Source organism: Tachysurus vachellii, chromosome 14, assembly GCF_030014155.1.
Source record: "Tachysurus vachellii isolate PV-2020 chromosome 14, HZAU_Pvac_v1, whole genome shotgun sequence".
Lineage (NCBI taxonomy): Eukaryota > Metazoa > Chordata > Actinopteri > Siluriformes > Bagridae > Tachysurus > Tachysurus vachellii.
Genome location: NC_083473.1, coordinates 9100706 through 9124930, shown reverse-complemented (window position 1 = coordinate 9124930; position 24225 = coordinate 9100706). Strand labels below are relative to the sequence as shown.

The 24225-nt window shown below is 42.1% G+C and overlaps 1 protein-coding gene across 1 annotated transcript in view; it reads left to right on the top strand.

The window, feature by feature from the left end:
* spock1 (SPARC (osteonectin), cwcv and kazal like domains proteoglycan 1) overlaps window positions 1–24225 on the top strand; it is a 210277-nt gene that overhangs the window by 95021 nt on the left and 91031 nt on the right. Inside the window, exon 3 of the mRNA XM_060887161.1 lies at window positions 12948–12993. Within this exon, the coding sequence (XP_060743144.1) occupies window positions 12948–12993 (46 nt within the window). The remainder of the gene's footprint in view (window positions 1–12947; window positions 12994–24225) is intronic.

Below are 24225 nucleotides of genomic sequence, written 5' to 3'. Positions count from 1 at the left end.
GCTAACAAGACTAACAATGATAAGAAGCTAGCAGAGCACAAAATCATAGTCATGCATGGTAGCAACATTTAATTGTAGCCAAGTTATCACTTTTTTTTCTTTCTTTCTTTTTTCATCTTGGTTTTCAAAGCCTCTCTCTGATGTGTGTGTTCATGCAAGTGTGAAGTCTGTCACTGTAGTCACTGTAGCCATGTTTGAGTGAAAACTTCAGACCCTTGGGGTCTACCACCAGTTGTAACAGGGGTCAGAGTGTGTGTGTGTGTGTGTGTGTGTGTGTGTGTGTGTGTGTGTGTGTGTGTGTGTGTGTGTGTGTGTGTGTGTGTGTGTGTGTGTGAGAGAGTGTGAGTGTGTGTATTAATAAAATAGATAGATAAATAAATAAATAAATACATAAATAAACAAACAAACAATTAAATAAATATTCAGTGCTATATTTTGTGTATTTACTTCTCTATTCAGAGTCATGCACACTAGTATGCTTGTTTAATAAAAGAACATTCATATTTAAGACAGTATTATTAAATATTAAAATTGGTTTATACATTTTGAATTTTAATTTCCCACCACAAGAGGGATAATAAAATCAGAAATAGTTGTGCTTGTCTGCTCTGTCTCTGATATTAAGGTTCATTGGTTTATGGTTTAATATTACTTGTTAATATTCTCGGGTGTTTTGAGCTCAAAAAAAAAAAAAAAAATCAAAAACAGCAATATACAGAAAATGCTAAGCTTTTTATCAGTCTATTAAAGTCTCATTGGATTCGTATAAACACATTGACCTTCTTAATCTTAATCATGGCTACAGGGAGAAAGCTTGATTTTGCCTTTTCACCAAGCTCTCTAATTTCCTCGAAAGCTTTTCCTTTAGATCTATTCCGAAAGCATTACAAGTCTATCCTTTCACATTCCATGATTAAGGAGCACAGCAGGGCTTCAGAGAGAGACCAAGACAAGAAGGGTTATGAAATATAGGCTCAAAGAGTTGATGCAGAATGATTAAGACAGGATAGAAGCACAGGACTATCGAAGCCCAGAAAGCGTACACAAGATGTATTCAACCTGAACGTCTATATGCGGTGTTTTGACATGAGAAGACTAACGCACCATATGTTTGCCTTTTAAGTGGGTGAAGATGTGAGGAGAAGTTGTTGCTAGGTGACTGAGAAACACAGACCCTGAGCAGGTGCGTGATGGTTGAGTATACAGTAGCTAGCGTAGTTATTAGGTATTGTATACAGACACTGTATAGTGTATACTACGATAACGAGAAGCAGAAACATGTCACAGTTCGGGATCTCGTTGCTATCAGAGAAAGACAAACAGAAGAATGAACCTTATGCGGACTTCTGCTGTTGTAGTCCATCGATCTCAAGATCAGATGTCCTGAGATGCTTTTCCGCTCACTACAGTTGTACAAAGTATTTGACTTGCTCTAGCCTTCTTGTCAGCTAAGAAAGTCTTGCGTTCATCTTCTGATTTCTCCCATCAAAGCTAGTGGAACTGCTGCTCACTGTATGTTTTTGTTTCTCACAACATTCTGTAAAAACTCCATAAGATTTGTGTGTGTGTGTGTGTGTGAGAGAGAGAGAGAGAGAGACAGAGACAGAGACAGAGAGAGACAGAGAGAGAGAGAGAGAGAGAGAGAGAGAGAGAGAGAGAGAGAGAAAGAGAGAGAGATGTGAATGTGAAAGAACTATAAAGTTCTTATAGACCTGCATCTTAAAAATGTATGCGTTATGCTTCTGCCTTTTAATTGGGTGAATGGATAACTGCATGAATAAGCAGGTGTACGGTCCTGCCTGCAGGTGTATGGTCCTGCCTGCTTGGTTTCTTTTTGTACAAAGAGCTCCTTTCTAAACATAGACCCTTCCAGTCACCCCTGTCTTTTGTAGAGAGATGGACTATTCCTAACTTTTCCACTGGAATTGGCAATGTACTGTCAAAGTCAGAACACGGATGGTGAAGGAGAGTGTGTTGGACCAGTACGATTTAAGATGAATATGATCATGTTCCAAACTGGGGACAATTGGTGCGTGTGTGTGCATCACATTAATAAACTTTAAGGCTTATCACACTTGAAAGAGTTAACCTTGGGTCATTGTGAACTCAATTGTTTCACATTTCACACTGCTCATACTTTACCTGGGCTTAACAATTAATCCTGGCTATTCATAATCTGACGTTTTTCACTATACCTTCTATAACACTATAACATTCTTATTTGCATATTTTGCCTTCAACAACAGTGATTGGATAAATCTATAAAATGACAAATGTGAATTCTTCCTCAGCTTGGCGTTATATACGAGGCTTTGAACGACGATAACTCGGTAACAATTTTGGCCACTTCTCTTCATTACACTTCCCCTCAGTGATGGATTTTTTTTTTCAGAACATTTGGACGTGTATTGGATCTAACTATTCTTGTTTGGTAACAATACATTACTCAAACTTATCAGAAAAACGTTGCCCCCTGGGCCTGTGTGCAAGATATTGTGGACACACCACCATCTGAACATACGTATGAATAGACTTATTATTTTTTTCAATTCGAATTCGATTTTAAAGTAAAAACCACTATGGGCACAGAAGTGAAATGTGGAAAAAAATAAAAAATAAATTGTTTTGCAGACAGAAAACTGTGCCTTTGTATAAACACTTGAATTCAAAGCAGCACTGCCAGATACTTCGGGACTCTTATCACACTCATCACATATTCACCTAAAAGCTGAACTAGAACATCAAATAGGGAGGGATGAGGAAAAGCTGAAACAACACACTTTCATCCTTTGAAGTTGGTAGAATTTTGGAGTTATTTCTGTCATTTTGCTTTGTTTAATAATGCCCTTGTCGATCATGAAAAAATGCTTTAAACACTAAATGTGTATGGGATCATTTTGTCAATCTCAGTGATTCATCTCTGTGATTCGTTTGTGAGTTCAGTGAACTGTGTATATAATAATAGTATTAAAAAAGACTTAACGAAACCTTTCTCCTCTTTGACATAGAAACACAAATTCACTTCTGACAGAATGTCTTTTTTTGTGAGTGTGAATTGAGTATAAAACTCTTAGAATCAGGTTAAGAGTAAAACTTTCCCAGATGATGACTTCGTGTCTGTTGTCAATTAAAAAAAAAACATCTTCTAAGGTACTTATGGAATATTTTGGAATATTTTAGTCTGTAAATAACTTGATGCATTTAGATTATTTTAATTTTGTTCTTTTTTGAGGTGTATATATTGTGTGTTTATTGTGTAGTCCTCTTGTGTTGTGGTTGTTGTGACACTAAAGTCTCTTTAACTATTAATAAGTCTTCTCTAGCTCCAGTTTCTCTAGTTTGAGCTCCTTCTCCTTGACTCATTGTGATTCCAGATTGTTTTCCAGATTCTCCAGCTTTTTCCCACTGTCCCAAAACATGCCACAAGGAGAGCTGGATACATTAAATTTCCCCTAGGTGTGAATGAGTGTGTGTTTGTGCTTGGTGAGGTACTACAATCCTACCGCAGATGTATTCCTGTCTTTCTCTGTTTCCACCGTGTCTCTATGACTTGGCCGAAGCAGTTACTGAAGATGAATGAATGAAACAATGAACATTGACACTTCCTGCCATTAGCTAGTCCTCCTGTAACACAGAAGGTATCAGTCTGGGAATACATTCAGTTTAGTTTTATTTTATTAGTACAGTTCTTTTTTTTTTTTTTTTTTTGCAGTAGATATTGTTACAAATCAGCTTTTATAGCTTTTTACAGCTTTTTTCAAATTTCAATATAGGTTTATATCTGTATGAGTACGTCAGAGCAACAGAGGCTTGGAAAATCTCTCTGAGATGAGATGAGATGAGATAAGGAACAAACCTTGAGAGAGACATGGAATTAGATTTTAGATTAGATTAGTTTTTAGAGTGTCTCTGGATAGTGAGATTATAAATCAGCGACCATATTCATGAAAATTCTTAGTGCAAAGTTAGTGGTTCTCCTAGTGATGTAATTCTAAGAAAATTCTTAGAAAATGTGAGTGTGTTCCCTTAAAATTCAAGAGAACATCATAGTAAAGATAAAAGTTATTCATAAAGCATCTTAACCCTTAAAAGGGCTCATAAAGTCACAAAGTGTTAGGAGTAGTGAGGAGGACTTTTAAGAGGATTAAGAGATTCTTCAGCAGAGGAGAAAATGGCTGAAAGGTGAAGAGATAAAAGAACATTTAATAATGATATTGAGTTAATAAGATGCTACAGATTAGATCGTGCAGAGATTATTTTTGTGACCAATCATATTAGAGACACAGAGCCGAAATTCCATAGAAATGATATAATTTGCCGCTATGACATTTATGCTCTGTGTCTGAGATGTTTATATTCATACTTACATTACATTTATTACATTTGTAACCTACAGATGTTAGCGCATCTCTTTGAGATCATTCTTTATGAATATAGACCCAGATCTTTTCTACAACATGTCAGAAATTCAAGTGTTCAAAGGATATTCAGTATGATAGTAATGTAAATGAGTCCTGGGATGAGCACAAGGAAGTCTTTATGATTTATAGCAGGTACAAATATACAGTATCAAGGAGACTGAGATCAGGGCCAGAGATCAGGGTTCAGAGTTCAGAGACACATCACATAAGATCATGTGAGATGAGTAAAAATGTGTTATCAGTCTCAGCTGTAACTGTGAGTAGAAAATTTAGCCTAGATAGTGTGAATGCAGTAGTCACAAACATCACAGTAATACGTTTATTTTTAATGATAATCAGTCACACATTAGTAATGAACTGCTTTCTGTCCCTCCTAATAGGGACAAGGGTGTTTGCTCTAGACATGAAAGTGCTAATGGAAACAGGAGCCATATTTTTGTAAAGAGTGAGAGAGGATGTTTTTATCTTATTGGAAAAAGGAGTAAGCAGAAAATCCAATCACTGTTCACTGTGATGGTGTACTGAGTTGTGAGAAACAGCTGTGTGTGTGGTTTGTGTGTATGTGTGGTGTGTGTTTGTGTGTGTGTGTGTGTGTGTGTGTGTGTGTGTAGTGTGTGTGTGTGTGTGTGGTGTGTGTGTGTGTGGTGTGTGTGTGAGTATGAGTGTGTATGTGTGTGTGTGTGTGTGTGTGTGTGTGTGAGAGAGAGAGAAAGCGATGGAGATTGTGGATAATCACAGTTTAATGGTTCGTAATGTCAGTGTTGATAATGGGGCTCTTATCAAACGTTTCACACTTTTGTAGAAAATCGAAAGTGCACAAATGTGAATTTGTTAAAAGCTTGCAGCACTTCATAGGAAATCGAACAACCTTGGCAATTCCAGTGAAGTGTGCATGTGATCATCGTGCCAGCCCTGAACATCGCCACATTCTCTGTTGATGAGCAGCATTAAGTTGCTCTGTTATCATTAAGTCAATCGGGGCTAATGCCAGGAACGTGTGTGTGTTTGTGTGTGTGTGTGTGTGTGTGTGAGACAGAGTTTAAGACAAGAGAGCAGAGCTGGAGAGAGTGAAACAGGAGAAAAGAGCTGGAGAGAGAGAGAGAGAGAGAGGGAGAGAGAGAGAGAGAGAGAGAGAGAGAGAGAGAGAGAGATGAGTTGATGTTCAGTGGCAGGTTGAGGAAATTAGTGATTTAGCTGATATTTGCAAGATCAATTCAAACAATAGGAGAAGGAACCTACTGCAAAACAATTAAAATATTGATGGGTGTATGGACAGCATTCTGAGGGATTGGCCTAATATTATTAATGACGGATATGAGTCACTTGATGTTATGAATGAACTATGAAAATAGAAGAGTCTGATGTGAGCAAATGTGTGTGTGTGTGTGTGTGTGTGTGTGTGTGTGAGTGTGTGTGTGCATATGCATGTGTGTGTCACAGGGCTCTCTCACACACATACACACACATACTTTTTAAATTGTAAGTTAAAAATCAAAATTATTTTTTTTTCAATATTCAAGATTACAATTTCTTGGCCATAATGTAAATGTTACCATGTTAGCTTCTTTGAACAAAGATGTTATTTTATTCCACATCCACATTTTATCTTATCCCTTTGATTTGAAGTATGTACTGAGACGACACAATGGATCGGATCTCACATGGATCATGAGGTTTTACACAAAGCTGTAGATTCTGTGTCAGCTTCGTGCTGAAAAAGAGGGTTATCTGTCTAAGATTGTGTCTAAAATGTTTGTTTACTTTGCACTCAAGTTTTTCATGATATCAATATAAGCCCAAAATTGTCTTAGATTTTTGGACCTCACTGTATATGATATATATTAGATAAGTGATGCGTTGATAATTCTGACAATGCTTTCTGTTTTGCCATTAATAACAAGAGCTTCTCTCTCTCTCTCTCTCTCTCTCTCTCTCTCTCTCTCTCTCTCTCTCTCTCTCTCTCTCTCTCTCTCTCTCTCTGCTTGCATGTACAGGAGGTTGAGGTAAGTCATTTAAAAGTCATTTAATTACTAAGGCACCATTGTGATTGATTTTGCATAGTTATGTTTTTCCTGTTTCCCTTTTTTCGGTTTCCATTTTTTCTCTCATGTGAACCCCACAATCTCTCCCACTCTCATTTACATTCCCTCCAGCTTACGTTTCATTCATGCCCTCACGTTTTCATGCACTGTCATTGTCTCTATGTCTGTGCCACTTTCTCATTTAAACACAGCCTGATCTCACAAAATATTTATAGAAACTCTTGGTATATAAGCAGAGTTTAATTCATTCATTCATTATTTTCTTCCTTCCTTCCTTCCTTTTTACACCTTCTGTGGTCTGAAATCTTAAACCAGTAGTTCCTCTTATTCTTCATGGTGCACAAAATCCCATTCTGTGATAGGAATAAAGGCTGCTATTGTGAACCAGCACTTTTAATGTTGACTGTAATGAAGACAGAAATGACCAGCACTGCATCTTCTCTCTTTAGAGTAAATCCAGGAACCAAAGCTGTGATTTAGTGCTCAGTGCTACTTTTAAAGCTGCCATTGTTGTTCCATCATTATAATAATGAATAATGAATTGTGTGCTTTCCAGTTTTCTCTGAGGCCTGTGGGAATAAAACACAGAACTCGGTTATTATTAATTTAAAGCAGTTAAGCTTTGGTGAGAACAAACCTGAGCAAGCAGTTTTTGTAGGTCTTTTGTCATCTGTTATGCCAAAGTGTGTGAGTGTGTGTGTGTGTGTGTGTATGTGTGTGTGTAAAAAAGAGAAAACCAGGGGGAGATCTTATTGGTTTTATCACTAGCCTATTATTATTATTATTATTATTATTATTATTATTATTATTATTATTATATAATATTCATTCATTTTCTACCACTTATCCGAACTACCTCGGGTCACGGGGAGCCTGTGCCTATCTCAGGCGTCATCTGGCATCAAGGCAGGATACACCCTGGACGGAGTGCCAACCCATCGCAGGGCACACACACACTCATTCACTCACACAATCACACACTACGGACAATTTTTCCAGAGATGCCAATCGATCTACCATGCATGTCTTTGGACCGGGGGAGGAAACAGGAGTACCCGGAGGAAACCCCCGAGGCACGGGGAGAACATGCAAACTCCACACACACAAAGTGGAGGCAGGAATCGAACCCCGACCCTGGAGGTGTGAGGCGAATGTGCTAACCACTAAGCCACCGTGCCCCTTATTATATAATATAAGAAATATAAATCTTTTGCTGTTAAGCATGCAAGAATAAAAAACTAAGCTTTATTCTTATAAAACCAATGAGAGATCCAATTCTTTATGTGAACATGCTTCTTTCTGAAACAGGAAGATCAACAAATTGCCTTATTAAGATATGCCACACCCTTCCAAATCTAATCAAACTTGACAGTATCCTAGTAAGCTAGTTGAATACTGAAAATCATGGAAGAGGTACAGTAATCGAGAACCTTTTACTTACTGCTGGAGAAACCTCAGCGATGGAATCACATTCTCACTGAATCTGAAGAAGAAACACCTTCCACTGTTGAGCCCCAAGTTGGTAAATCTTCCCCCAGAATTTCCTTCCTTATAACCACAATCTTTTTTGTTCCTAACTAAGCAATGGTGAGCAGAATGGTGAGTCAATGATGAAGCAAAGAAACATGTTTGTTGCTCATAAGCTACTACTGTAAACACAATCTGCCTCCATGACAGAACACATATGGTTCTGGAGAGCATTTAATTGGTCAGTCATTAAGAATTACACAAATATAAATCATCAAAAAAAAGAGGCCTTTCCACACACATGATTTAATGTAAATTTGATCAAAAAAATTAGGTATGAAAAATCTCTCAAACATCAATTCTGCACGCCATCATCTTCTCAAAGGATCTGTGATGTCAACGTCCAGTGCATTACATAACTATTCATTCCACTTGAATTTTCCACATTTTGTAGTGTTTAAACTGAAATCGAATGTACCTTATCAATGGACATGAATCAATAAAAAATCATTTAAAAGAGGGAAAAAATCTGTTTCTACAAAGTATTGACATAAAGAGTGAATATTAATAGAAAAAATCTTTGTTCATTTAAATTCACCTTCAAATGCTAGATGTAGTTTCAATCATCAGGAAAAATACTGTAAGTCCAGTAGACTACAGAATGTGGAAAAGTTTAAGGGAGGTGAATCATGGTTAGAAATAGAGAGAGAGAGAGAGAGAGAGAGAGAGAGAGGTGAGAGAGAGGTGAAGGGCATTCACAGGGCTTGAGGATTGAAGGGCTGTTTAGTTGAAAATGATTTGCAAGTTCTATAACAGTGATTCAGAGATGTCCTATTTTTACCCACAATTCACTGTCACTCTCGGCTGTAAACCGGTGGTCAGCCGTGGCCTAGTTTATTTTGGTATGACGTAACCTTGATTCAAACGCAACATGACTTCGCCTGCTTATTCTGTGTTTTCTCTTTCTTTTCCCTCTCTTACTTTTGTCTAGTTACACTTCTCCAAAATCTCTCACACAGGCACACACTCATGTCTTCTATATTCACATGTTTACCTCGTTACATAGCATTTATTGACATTTCATGTGTGTGTTCATTGCCATGACTCCCCCATTAAATCCCCCATTTTGTAATGAGGTGCTTGTAGTAGTTTATTGAAATAGACAAAAAGCAGGGTTAAGAAAAACAGGCAGAAATATCTATTAACCAGAAGAAATGCCTGTGGGGCAAACAAACAAAAAAAAACAATCTAACTAGTTAGAACAAGCAGCAAAAACAGCAAGGATAAAAACACAGAATAGCGATCTGACACAATGAATAAGGATGATACACAGGAACGAGTCACTGGCATATGGCATGAACATGGCTTAAATGTCCCTAAAACCAGCAGTTTTTCCATGTGTCTTGGAAGTATTCAGTATTCTACCAAGGGTTCCCTCTGGTGGCTCGGAGGGGAAGTAGTGGGTGACACTGTCGTAAATGGGAAATTCATTCATTCATTCATTTTCTACCGCTTATCCGAACTACCTCGGGTCACGGGGAGCCTGTGCCTATCTCAGGCGTCATCGGGCATCAAGGCAGGATACACCCTGAACGGAGTGCCAACCCATCGCAGGGCACACACACACACACACACACACACACACACACACACACACACACACACTCATTCATTCATTCACGCAATCACACACTACGGACAATTTTCCAGAGATGCCAATCAACCTACCATGCATGTCTTTGGACCGGGGGAGGAAACCGGAGTACCCAGAGGAAACCCCTGAGGCACGGGGAGAACATGCAAACTCCACACACACAAGGTGGAGGCGGGAATCGAACCCCGACCCTGGAGGTGTGAGGCGAACGTGCTAACCACTAAGCCACCGTGCCCCCCTAAATGGGAAATTGTGAATTTCAAATCAGATAAAATATTTTACAAAGATAAAATAAATATTTAAATATAGATGCTTGTGGTAACTGATGCCAGGGGACAGAATGGCACCAAACTGCCCTGAGGAGTTTTGGGAAGTGGAGAATTTTGGACCAAGATGGCTGCCATGTACTGTACAGTATTCATTATCCCATGACTGCTTGCTCATGTTTATACAGTAGATTACATATACAGTAGATCAACCTTTTTACCAGTACAGTGGCGTTTGAATACACAAACTGATAAAGAGGAGAAGAGGAAACAGGTGAAAGCAAGCAGGATACAGTACATGAGGGAGATATCCATTGTCGATACAGGGGAGGAGACAGGACAGACAGACAGACAGACAAGTATATAAGTAATATATTAAATTATAGAACTTTTTCAATCAGTATAAATTAATTAATTATTTTTTTCCCCAAGTCTGATATAAACTGATTCACAACTCTGTTGGCTTCCAGTGTGAGATGTTTTTAACCTCTATTGATAACCTTTCACAGAATTTTTAGTTGAAGATAATACTTTCAAATTTTAGATTCTTATGAACAAGCACATGGGGCATCTCAGAGAGAAGACATGGGATTGATATCACCACATTGAAAAAACAAAATATTTTGTTTTATTCAAGCTTTTCTAAAAATATATTGCCCCTAGCAAGCTGAGTAAAAAGAGAAATATTCATGAAAACCTACCAATACCTAAAACCTGAGCGTCTAATTTTATTTTTTAGTTTAGTTTATTTTTTATTTTAGTTTTAACCACCAGTGCGGAGTGTGACATGACAAAGACATTCAATGATGAACATGGACACAACAAAACAGGGTGCTGTGTGTTGGGTGAGACCAACTTCCTTTATTTGCTTTATTTACTTAACCTTCATACCTTCAATGAAAAAAAAAATAACTAAAATAAAACAGGAAATGCACTCAGTTGTAAGTGGAAGATCTTGAAAATAACCATTCCATTAAATGAAAAGACTTAGCCCTCTTGCTCTGATACGTACATTACTACCCAGGTAAAAAAGGGCAGTTAATGAATACTGGCTTTAATCCACATAATGCTGATGGCACAAAATAATTACTTCTAAATGAAGACCATTTTGAAATGCCCTGCCTGGACTAATGTGCCTTCACGTGTGTGTGTGCATATCTATCTATCTATCTATCTATCTATCTATCTATCTATCTATCTATCTATCTATCTGTCTGTCTGTCTGTCTGTCTGTCTGTCTGTCTGTCTGTCTGTCTGTCTGTCTGTCTGTCTGTCTGTCTGGCCTTCACGTGTGTGTATGCGTGCGTGTGTGTGAGTGTGTGTGTGCACTGTGGATATTCAGTTCCAAACTGTGTAGCCTGGTCTACTTTGGCAAGAAGAGAAATGAACCAGGACTTGAAAAGGTTGATCTTTCTAATCAAAGATCTAGTCAAATTTCTTAGAAAGGTCAGTTTTATAGCTTTATAGCTATTTCATTAAAATTGTTGTGATTTCTGATGCGGATGCCGGTGGAGTGAACTTGGCCTTGCTCTCTGGGTGCGAGAAGTGACATGCTCTCTCTCTGCTGTCAATCACAGTGACACAAACTCATCATTATCATCCTTGAACTCATGCATGTAGAAGATGCTAGATATCGCTTTCCTCAGAGTGTGATACACTGCCCTGTGATATTCTCCATACATTTCCCTCAGGGGGTAAATGGTTCAGGCAACAGGGTTGAATACATTTTGTAGGAGCTAAAATGTACATGTTTTAAGACCTATAAAAGGTGACACATAGTTAGTGATGTTTCATGCATGAAATATTAACAGCATTCGTTTTGTGAGTTAAAAAAAAAATATATTAATGATTATATTTGAATTTAATTATAGTGTTGTAGATTTTATTTCAAACTGTCATGTATTGCTTCTTCGCTATATCATGTGCTTCCATGTTCTTGTGTTTATTATTTGTTTACCTGGACATGAGTATTGTTATTTTAGTTCATGTTCATATTTTAGATGCTGAATGAGGTGACCTTCATAATCTTGTTGTAAAAACAATGACAATAAAGCTATCTATCTATCTATCTATCTATCTATCTATCTATCTATCTATCTATCTATCTATCTATCTATCTGTCTATCTGTCTGTCTGTCTGTCTGTCTGTCTGTCTGTCTGTCTGTCTGTCTGTCTATCTATCTATGGATCGATCTACAGTATCTATCTATCTATCTATCTATCTATCTATCTGTCTGTCTGTCTGTCTGTCTGTCTGTCTGTCTGTCTGTCTGTCTGTCTGTCTATCTGTCTGTCTGTCTGTCTGTCTGTCTATCTATCTATCTATCTATCTATCTATCTATCTATCTATCTGTCTGTCTGTCTGTCTACAGTATCTATCTATCTATCTATCTATCTATCTATCTATCTATCTATCTATCTATCTATCTATCTATCTATCTATCTGTCTGTCTGTCTGTCTATCTACAGTATCTATCTATCTATCTATCTATCTATCTATCTATCTATCTATCTATCTATCTATCTATCTATCTATCAGTCTATCTGTCTGTCTGTCTGTCTGTCTGTCTGCCTGTCTGTCTGTCTGTCCTGTCTCCTCCCCTGTATCGACACTGGATATCTCCCATGTGTATCCTGCTTGCTTTCACCTGTTTCCTCTTCTCCTCTTTATCAGTTTATGTATTCAAACGCTTGTGTTTCTGCCTTTAAAGTATTTGTGTGTTTTGTCATCTGATTCTATCACAGGCATTTTGTTATGTGTTGTTATTTCATTTCTTGATCACTTCTTTACCTTGTACTATGTAACATTGTTCCTGGGCTATAAATTACCCATGCTATCATTAATTCATTATATATATATATATATATATATATATAACATATATATATATATATATATATATATATATATATATATATATATATATATATATATACAAATATATATAACACATTTCTAGGAACTCAGTTCACATGAAGACAGACATCCAGAGACACACACACAGTGTTTATATGTATGTATGTTTCATCATCCTAACATGTGATCAAATAGATTTCTTCTCATCACTGATGGAGGACTTATTTTGTCTTATTATAGGATGATTACTTCAGGACCTGGAGCCCAAGCAAAGCACAAGAGAAAGGTATGAGAACTGTGTCTGTGTGTCACTGTGTCAGTTCTTGCTGCCTGACTCCATAAGCCTTCTCTCACTCGTCTCTCCTGGTTTGGTTTCCCATTTCCCAGATAAATCATACAGAAAATCCTCCAGTCACACAGGGGGAATCTCCATTTTATAAGTTATTGATCTCAGTCTGCTTCACATCGGACCAATCGATAAAAAGAGATGATGGGATAAAGATGTATTTGAGTGATTTTTTTCTATATTAAATCTGTATCGTCTTATATCCATTTACATAATTACATTTACACTACTGTCTTCTTTACAAATGAGAATGCTATTAAAACCCGTTTTCGTATATGAAACACACACAGACACACACTTGCTTTTTCACTGAGCTGAATACAGTGCCTTAATTGTCTGCAATGGATCAGAACCGTAGTGTAGTTTCACTTATAGAGAAATGCTAATTGAATTAGCCATGGAAATTTGATTAACACAACGTTTATAAGTTTTACTACACCTTGGAAAGGTTAGTGTGTGTGTTAGAAAGTAAAGGGAACACTTTATTGAAAAGTCTAGAGAGAAAGAAAGAGTAAGCTAAGAGACATTGACACACAGCTAGACAGGTGAATAGAAAGGTACATCTCTCTTGATAATGACGATCAAAGAAAGCCAAACTGTACAATAAGCTGTGTTACAGCTTATAACTTTCCCACTCTCACACTCAGTTCTCATACCAGCTGCCCTGAATAACAAACACAGCTTCGGCACTCCACCCAACTGTTTTTGCCGCACTGATGCCATTTTTATTTGCTGTCTGCCTACAGATAAAAGAGTTAAAATTGGCACAATGTAGTTTAAAGTAGTGGAGCTCAGATAAATCATGGGTCAAGCTGTGTATGTATATTTGTGTAATACGTATGTTGTTCTGCGAATATAGTCATACTGTAACGTTGATGAAACAAAACAAACTGAAAAGAAGCGAAACAAAAAAAAAAAGACTAAGGTTGTGTGCTGTTATAGGAACATAATCAACAACATTGCTATGTGATTTGACCTGAGATAAAGCAGTTATGTAGCTGTACTATGCAATGACAATAAAGTTCTATCTATCTATCTATCTATCTATCTATCTATCTATCTATCTATCTATCTATCTATCTATCTATCTATCTATCTAATCATAGCGACTCTAGGTATGTATGCGGAAGAGGACAGAAAGCATGTTCCACTGAGTGTGTTAAGCTGTTATTGGAACCGACATATTGTTGATTATTTTCCAATTCCAGTATGCTTCATCTTATTTCGTTCCTCACCTAATCTATATTGTGGACATGAAGGTGTAGATCTTTGTGTGATTTCTCCAAGTGGAATTGTACAAATGCATTCTGACATTTCATTTCTGGTCGAACGCTCTGAGATTACTTGTCTCGCTAAAACATACCTTGGGCACTACATGGTGCCTAGAATAGGCTGGATATAATGCAATAACATGCCTCTACAAATCTTTTCAATAGCAACCTGTGCATTTCATTTTAAATCTGCTTATTAAAACTTGCTAGCATCTTGAGGCAATGTCAGAATCTGGCTAAGCATAAGAATCACAATCATATGAATGGCATCGATGTCACTTCAGTTCGTTTGAACAGTTGTGGGCATGTGATGTGCTTGCTGGAGCAATAGTACTAGTGTTTGGGGTATTTTTGTGGCTGTGTGGGAGATAGCTCAAGGGTTGCTGCTGAGCTGGAGGGCAAATATCACACACACTCTCATTCACTCACGCAATCACACACTACGGACAATTTTCCAGAGATGCCAATCAACCTACCATGCATGTCTTTGGACCGGGGGAGGAAACCGGAGTACCCGGAGGAAACCCCCGAGGCACGGGGAGAACATGCAAACTCCACACACGAGGCGGAGGCAGGAATCGAACCCCCAACCCTGGAGGTGTGAGGCGAACGTGCTAACCACTAAGCCACCGTGCCCCACATAATTAACAGTGAAAGTTAAATATATTTATAGAACCAGAACCTTATAGTTTGGCATCGTTTAACAAAAGAAACCAGAGTGACAGTGCAGCAGTGCTACAGGGCTGTATCAGCCTTCTGTGTCCTGAAGAAAACAAGCTTTCATCAAACGCCGAATACCAACAGCGTAGAAATCTGACCCCAAGCCATCCTTGGGGATCTTCAGTCTGTTCTCACTGACTGAAGCAAAGTGAGCGTGGGGGACAAAGAGAGAGTGTGCCAAGGGAGAGGACTGAAAAGGTCAGAGAGCGTTCCCCTGATTCTCTTATCAGCTACCGAACAGAGATGTTGACATTGTCCAAAACGCAGTGTAGGACTACACAACAAAAACGCATTGTAAAAGCCATGCTTTATTCTTGTTTCATCGTGTCTCTGTGTCTTTGTGTGAATGATTGCATGATTGCATTATGATTGAAATTTTATTCTAAATATCAGATTTTATGCTCTGTCTTTCACTGAGTCACTTTTTTCTCTCTGTCGGTCAAACACCCCACCTTTCCAATCTGGTGTTCCTGCTCCATTTACACTAAACTGGACTCGAACTTAAAATCCCTTTGACTCAGTCACAAAACTGTAAACCCTGCTTTTATTTTAGTTACACAACCCTATTTGACTCCTTAACTTCACAATATGTCATGAAGGAGTTTGAATGTCTTTAGCCTTTGTGTACAGTATGTAAACTTTTGGCTTTGACTGTATAACTGATGGATGCCCTGCGATGGGTTGGCACTTCGTCCAGGGTGTATCCTGCCTTGATGCCCGATGACGCCTGAGATAGGCACAGGCTCCCCGTGACCCGAGGTAGTTCGGATAAGTGGTAGAAGATGAATGAATGAATGTATAACTGATTTGAGCCAACAGTAATGTAAACAACATTCATTACCACTAAGCTGAGCAGAAAAACACTCAGATTGTACAACACGATGAGCCTCGCAGACCAGCTGATGCTTTTCCCAATCTTGAAAATCAAACATGTCCACGTGCGTTTGTGCTCAACACTGCTGCAATGGGTGGTGATATGAGTTGCCCTAGCATTAGTGTCATCTAATGTAACCTAATGTAATTCTCGCTAGTCACAAAGCCAAATTTGCTTGTCTTGAACTTTTTATAGTTTTCTGAGCATCCCAGTTATTCAATGCAACTGAAAAATAAGAAAAAAATCAAAACTACCCTAGCAAGCATAGCCTAATGTTGCTCCCTGAAATTTATGTTGAGTTTATTTCTGCTTGGGAGGCATAACAACCTGGGAGTGTTGGATTTGTTATTTATTTTTATTTTTTTAATTCAGACTGTTCAAAGTAGAAACTAGATATTTAATGCTTAAGTGTTTTGGATTCAGACACATATTTTGATATTGCAAGATATTTTGGGAAACCTCATTCTCACACACACACACACACACACACACTCTATCTGTCTCTCTCCACACTCTGACGCTCTCTGTTGTCTCTTGGGACGTGGATTTTCAGGGCAATTTCCTAAAGCCCAAAGACACATCCATCACACAGGGATATTGAAGCTGAGTTCAGCACGTAAGTTCCTTTCAGTGCAGGGCCATTAGGCTGCTCTTGAACTTCAGAGAGAGAAAAGGGCCAAAAAGAGTTTAATCAGCCATGACATCTCAGAGCATTGAGGCTAGCACTCAAACAAACATAGGACATAACTACTGTAAATTAAAGAACCGTGGAGCAGCAACAATTACAACAAACATCTGGAGGAACTGTGTGTCTTCTGTAGGAATCTGGTCTGAAAAACTGGTCTGTCTTACACTCCTGACAAAACTACACTTCCTAATGGAATTCCCTCTGAGTGTACGTATTTGTGTTTGTACTGTACTGTATGTGTGTGTTTGTTTGTATGCTTATCCCTTGTAAATCTGCTCATTAGCTCCAGATGAATGCTAATGTTTGCTTGTCTATGATAGCCAGTCTTGCTCTGGCAGGGCACCAGGTGTCACACACACATCTGCAAACGGCCAACGTCCATACGAGACATCCGATATGAAAATAAAATATTTGAGTGAACGATTTAAGCAATGCCAAATGCAACTCATTACCAAAGCAGTGAAACAGCCAGCTGTGTGTGGGTGGTTGATTGTGGGTATGTGTGTGTTGGTTGATTTTTTTGTGTGTGTGGATATGAGTGTATGTGCTGTTGATCAGTATACTGGTTGATTCTGGAAGAAGTCTGTTTCCTTGGAAACACACTCCGAAACTAAGAAAGTAGAGGGAAACACACTGAGTGGTGCAGAACAGAACCTGCATACACATGTGTGGGTGTTTATTATCTATCTAGTTTACTATTGTTTCTGCAGATGCAGTTCTTTTCTCTTGTCTCTCTCTCCAGCTTTGCTTACCCGTCTCACTACTCCTACTCTGCTCTCCTGTCTCACTCTCTCCAGGTCTTCTCTCTCTCTCTCTCTCTCTCTCTCTCTCTCTCTCTCTCTCAATTTCAATTTCAACAAGCTTTACTGGCATGACCATATACATGTACAGTATTGCCAAAGCATCACAGCAAAGAGAAGAACTCTTATTAATAAACATATTATTTAGAACATAGGAAAACATAGGAACATAGAGATTTATATTAGTCATAATTATTTATATTTAATTATTATTTATAATAAAGTAATAATAGTTATCAGGGGGCACGGTGGCTTAGTGGTAAACACGTTCGCCTCACACCTCCATGGTTGGGGGTTCGATTCCCGCCTCCGCCTTGTGTGTGTGGAGTTTGCATGTTCTCCCCGTGCCTCGGGGGTTTCCTCTAGGTACTCCGGTTTCCTTCCCTGGTCCAAAGACATGCATGGTAGGTTGATTGGCATCTCTGTAAAATTGTCCATAGTGTGTAATTGCGTGAGTGAATGAGAGTGTGTGTGTGTGTGCCCTGCGATGGGTTGGCACTCCATCCAGGGTGTATCCTGCCTTGATGCACGATGACGCCTGAGATAGGCACAGGCTCCCCGTGACCCGAGGTAGTTCGGATAAGCGGTAGAAAATGAATGAATATTAGTTATCATTATCATTTTGTGTGTGTGTGTTTGGGTGTTTTACTCACTGTCCCTCAGGTTGTGACAGACAGATACATACTGGCCTGCTAAAATGCAGCTCTCCTTCATTTTTCCCAGCAGGATGGGTAGTTTGTCAGTGTTGGGCAGGAGTGAGAACTGGGGGTGAGTTTTGAGCAGTAATGAGAATCGGCCTTATTCGGCTCGGCTGCCATTATTTGTGATGTTTCTGTGAATTTGTAGAATTGTGTGTGCATAATTTCCACACGGTGTTTGTCCCATTGTGTAAAAGTTTGGTTTGTGAGCGGCCCCCAGACCTCACTACCATACAACAGAATAAGTTCATTTATTGATTTGTATAGTTTGAGCCAGATCAGAATTGGGATTTGTTTTTTTTTTAAATGTAGAGAGCCCTGTGTGCTTTCTCTGTCAGCTCATTCACTGCTGGAATGAAATTTCCTGTGGAACTAATTTTCAGTCCTAAGTAATTGTACTATCGCAAACCTCCACAGCACAGGTAAGACACATTCTTTTTCCCTCTCTCTCTCTCTCTCTCTCTCTCTCTGTCTCTGTCTTTCTCTCTCCAGCTCTACCCACCTGTCTCACTCACTCCTACTCTATTCTCCTGTCTCACTCTCTCCAGCTCTGCTCTCTTGTCTTACTGTAAACTCTCCATATCTATTCTCCTGTCTAACTGTTTCTACCAGTGCTTTTTCTTATCAGACCATGTCCATCTCGTTTCTCATGTCTTATTCTCTCTAGCTCTGCTCACCTATTTCACTCACTCCTAGTCTACTGTCCTGTCTCAGTCTTTCCAACTCTATACTCGTGTCTTACTTTCTCTAGCTCTGCTCTCCTGTCTTACCTTGTCACTCTCTTTTGTTCTCTTTTACTCTCCAGCTCTACCTTCCTATCATAGTCCATTGAGCTCTGTTCTCCTGTCTTACTGCCTGTCTATGGTTTCCTGTCTTGACCTGTCCATCTCTTCTGTTCTGTCTTACTGTCTCAGGCTCTGCTCTCTTGTCTTACTCTTTTCAGCACTGCTATCCTGTTTCGATTGCTCCACCTCTGCTCTCCTATTTTACTCTCTCCATCTCTACTCACATCTCTGCCCTCCTGGAGTTTCTCCCAGCCTGGGCCTTCATCTAGCCACTCCCTGCCCCCTTCTAGTTCGCTTAGGGCAGTGAAAAAGGTTAGTGTAGCGGCCCGTGCCCCCCGTCTAGGACTAGGGAGGCCGGTCAGCGTACCCGGGCCCAGACCCATCAGGGGAGAGGGGACCTTAGGTCCGTTATTTCAGCCAGGCGAGCCCCAAAGGAGTCCTGATGCCCGAGGGTGGGGGCTCCTGGGGGCATCCTATTCAGGAACGCCCCCCCTACTGCCTGCCCCGCCGGCTTTGTCGTTTCGGGGGGCAGTGGGGCCTGTCTCGGCTCCCCGTTTGTGTACGGATCTTCCCGGGTTAGCGCCTGCCAGTGCGCTGTTTCAGGGCACCCGGGAGGTCTGCGCGAGGCTGTTGCCTCTGTCAGGCAGCCTGGCAGCGTGGAAACTTCTGCCAGGGGTGTCGCAGTGGGTCCTGGACACTGTAGAAAGAGGGTACAGGATCCAGTTTTCCTCCCGCCCCCCGGGCTTCCAGGGCATGTTGCCCACGATCGTGGGCGGGCACCAGGCGGTGTTCCTCCAAGAGGAACTCTGCTCGCTTCTGGAGAAAGGGGCCATAGAGCATGTTCCCCTCCCAGAGCAGGACTCCGGCTTTTACAGCCGATATTTTGTTGTTCCCAAGAAGGACGGGGGGCTGCGTCCGATTTTGGACCTGCGGGCTCTGAACTGTACTCTGAGGACCTACAAGTTCAAGATGCTCACGCTCAAGGTGATCGTGTCCCAGATCAGATCCGAGGACTGGTTTGTGACGATCGACCTCAAAGATGCTTATTTTCACATAAGCATTCTGCCAGAACACAGGAAGTTCCTCAGGTTCGCTTTCGGGGGCGAAGCATACCAGTATCGTGTCCTTCCTTTTGGCCTAGCCCTTTCACCCCGTACGTTTACGAAGTGCATGGATGCTGCCCTGGCACCGTTGCGTCTCCAGGGCATCCGTGTACTGAATTACCTCGACGACTGGCTCATTCTGGCCCAGTCCGAGGCTATGGCAGCCAGTCATCGAGATGCTGTGCTTGCCCACATGAGGTCCTTAGGCCTCAGGCTGAACCCAGGAAAGTGTGTGCTTGCTCCTTCTCAGAGAACCACCTTTCTGGGGGTAGTTTGGGATTCCACCACGATGCGGGCACATCTGTCTCCCGCTCGGGTGGCCTCCATCTTGGCAGCAGTGAAAGCTATTCGGCTGGGCCGCAGCCTCTCTGTCGCCGAGGCACAGAGGGTGCTCGGCCTCATGTCAGCAGCAGCCAACGTTATCCCTTTGGGTCTGCTTCACATGAGGCCGTTCCAGTTCTGGCTCAGGGGTGCGGGCTTTCATCCTCGCAGACATCCCCTCAGGGTTATACGGGTTACGCGCCGTGGGCTTCGTACCCTTCTTCTGTGGAAAAGACCCCGGTTCTTGGCCTTGGGTCCCATTCTAGGGGCGTGTCACCGTCGCAGGACTCTTTCGACGGACGCCTCGCTCTCGGGCTGGGGCGCGGCTTTAGATGGCCGCCCGGCCCAGGGTCTATGGGAGGGCCCCTGTCTCTCGTGGCACATAAATTGCCTGGAGATGAGGGCTGTGTTTCTAGCGTTGAAACACTTTCTCCCGCACCTCAAGGGCTGCCATGTCCTGGTGCGGACAGACAGCACCGCGGTGGTGTCCTATATCAATCATCAGGGCGGTCTGCGTTCACGCCCCCTGTTCAGGTTGGCGCGGCAGATTCTGCTCTGGGCAGAGACCAGGTTTCTTTCGCTGAGAGCGGTTTTTATCCCAGGGCGTGTGAATCGGGAGGCAGACTTCCTGTCGAGGCAGGTGCTGAGGCCCGGGGAGTGGCGGCTTCACCCCCATGTGGTGGAGCGAATCTGGCGGATTTTCGGCCCACTGTCCGCTGTGGTTCTCCCTCTCTCATCCGGCCCCGTTGGGCCTGGATGCCCTGGTATGGACGTGGCCGAGGCTCCGTCTGTACGCCTTTCCCCCGGTAGCTCTGCTCCCGCAAGTCCTAGCCAGAGTGCGCCACGACCAGGTCAACCTTCTCCTAGTTGCCCCTCGTTGGCCCTCTCGAGTATGGTTCACGGACCTAGTCTCCCTCCTGAACGGCACTCCATGGGAGGTTTCCGTCAGGAGGGATCTCCTCTCTCAGGCGCAGGGGGCAATTCTTCACCCCCGCCCCGAGATGTGGAAGCTTTGGGTCTGGCCCCTGAGGGGGACCAGCTCCTAGACGCAGGCCTCTCGACTGAGGTGACAGAGACTCTGCTGAATGCTAGGGCTCCCTCCACTAGGAGGCTGTATGCACTGAAGTGGAGGCTTTTTCGCCTCTGGTGTGACGAGCACTCTCAGGATCCAGTTCACTGCCCGGTTGGTACAGTGCTGGAGTTCCTGCAGTCTTGCTTTTCTCGGGGCCTGTCCCCGTCTACTCTAAAGGTGTACGTGGCCGCGGTCGCTGCGAACCACGAACCTGTCCTTGGAGCCTCCTTGGGTAGGCACCCTTTGGTCTCTCGCTTTTTGCGTGGTGTCAGGCGGCTGAGGCCTTCCTCTAGACCACGCCTTCCTTCCTGGGACCTCTCTGTGGTCCTGGAGGGGTTGGTGGAAGCCCCCTTTGAGCCCATGGAGTCAGCCTCCGAGAAGTTTCTGACCCTGAAGTCGGCTCTGCTTCTAGCCTTGGCCTCTCTCAGGAGAGTCGGTGATTTGCAGGCTTTGTCGATTGCCCCCACCTGCCTGGAATTTTCCCCCGGCATGTCCAAGGCTATCCTGCACCCCAGGCCGGGTTATGTCCCTAAGGTGCCAAGGATGGCGGGTTGTCCAATCATCCTGCAGGCCTACTGTCCCCCGCCCCATGAGTCGGCGGAACAGGGGAGGCTGCATTTGCTTTGCCCGGTAAGGGCCCTGAGGACTTACGTCCACCGCTCTAGCTCGTGGCGTAACTCCTTCACCCTTTTCGTCTGTTTTGGGGGCCGGAATAGGGGTAATCCGGTTTCCAAACAGCGCCTGGCCCACTGGGTGGTGGAGGCCATTACTCAGGCCTATGAGGTGCGCGGTCAGGCCTCACCTCTCGGCATCAGGGCCCACTCCACTAGGGGTATCGCCTCATCCAGTGCTTTGGCCAGGGGTGTCCCCATTGAAGATATTTGTGCTGCGGCAGGATGGTCCTCTCCGCACACCTTTATCAGATTCTATGACCTGGACTTGGACCCCACTCCAGGGTCCCAGGTACTGCGGGGCCTGTGATGTGCTGTTGGCAGTTTGCTCGTGCTCTTTCACGGCCTCTGGCACAGTCATCGACCGGTGCGTGGCGGCGTGGGTATTGGCGTTCCCATAGCGTCAGCACTGACGCAGCGTCGAGTTCCCTCGAAAGGGAACTACACCAGGTTACGTATGTAACCCGGTTCCCTGAGAAGGGAACGAGACGCTGCGTTGCTGGCCACGCCCCGGGCGTCCGTTCGCGCTTCCTTCCGACAAATAGAAGCTGGAGCAGTGTGATGTAGATGCCCTTATATGGACTTACTGGCGAGTAATTACTCCGTCACGTGTCCTTTCCGAGCCATTAAAATGGCGTGTGTGCACACAGAGCTTCAGACACAACTTCCTCAAAGAAGCATTCCCATAGCGTCAGCACTGACGCAGCGTCTCGTTCCCTTCTCAGGGAACCGGGTTACATACGTAACCTGGTGTAGTTATCATTATCATTTTGTGTGTGTGTGTTTGGGTGTTTTACTCACTGTCCCTCAGGTTGTGACAGACAGATACATACTGTCCTGCTAAAATGCAGCTCTCCTTCATTTTTCCCAGCAGGATGGGTAGTTTGTCAGTGTTGGGCAGGAGTGAGAACTGGGGGTGAGTTTTGAGCAGTAATGAGAATCGGCCTTATTCGGCTCGGCTGCCATTATTTGTGATGTTTCTGTGAATTTGTAGAATTGTGTGTGCATAATTTCCACACGGTGTTTGTCCCATTGTGTAAAAGTTTGGTTTGTGAGCGGCCCCCAGACCTCACTACCATACAACAGAATAAGTTCATTTATTGATTTGTATAGTTTGAGCCAGATCAGAATTGGGATTTGTTTTTTTTTTAAATGTAGAGAGCCCTGCGTGCTTTCTCTGTCAGCTCATTCACTGCTGGAATGAAATTTCCTGTGGAACTAATTTTCAGTCCTAAGTAATTGTACTATCGCAAACCTCCACAGCACAGGTAAGACACATTCTTTTTCCCTCTCTCTCTCTCTCTCTCTCTCTCTCTCTCTCTCTCTCTCTCTCTCTGTCTCTGTCTTTCTCTCTCCAGCTCTACCCACCTGTCTCACTCACTCCTACTCTATTCTCCTGTCTCACTCTCTCCAGCTCTGCTCTCTTGTCTTACTGTAAACTCTCCATATCTATTCTCCTGTCTAACTGTTTCTACCAGTGCTTTTTCTTATCAGACCATGTCCATCTCGTTTCTCATGTCTTATTCTCTCTAGCTCTGCTCACCTATTTCACTCACTCCTAGTCTACTGTCCTGTCTCAGTCTTTCCAACTCTATACTCGTGTCTTACTTTCTCTAGCTCTGCTCTCCTGTCTTACCTTGTCACTCTCTTTTGTTCTCTTTTACTCTCCAGCTCTACCTTCCTATCATAGTCCATTGAGCTCTGTTCTCCTGTCTTACTGCCTGTCTATGGTTTCCTGTCTTGACCTGTCCATCTCTTCTGTTCTGTCTTACTGTCTCAGGCTCTGCTCTCTTGTCTTACTCTTTTCAGCACTGCTATCCTGTTTCGATTGCTCCACCTCTGCTCTCCTATTTTACTCTCTCCATCTCTACTCACATCTCTGCCCTCCTGTCTCACTTCATCCATTTCTGATCTTAAACAGTCACTGAATTTGTAAAGCCTCTTTTGACCAGACTAATGTAATTGTTACAGTAATCTATGTTTCAAAGGTTGACCCTTTGAAATGATGTTCAGGTCTTTTTGTGTGTGTGATCGATCTAGCCAGAGAACTTCTCAGGGTAGTGACCTGATAAAGCTGAACCTTTATCAGTTGAAGCTCAATTGTGTGTGTGTGCTGCGTATGGTAAGTAGTCCAGCATCTCCAGAGTCGAAGATATCTTTCAGGGTTAT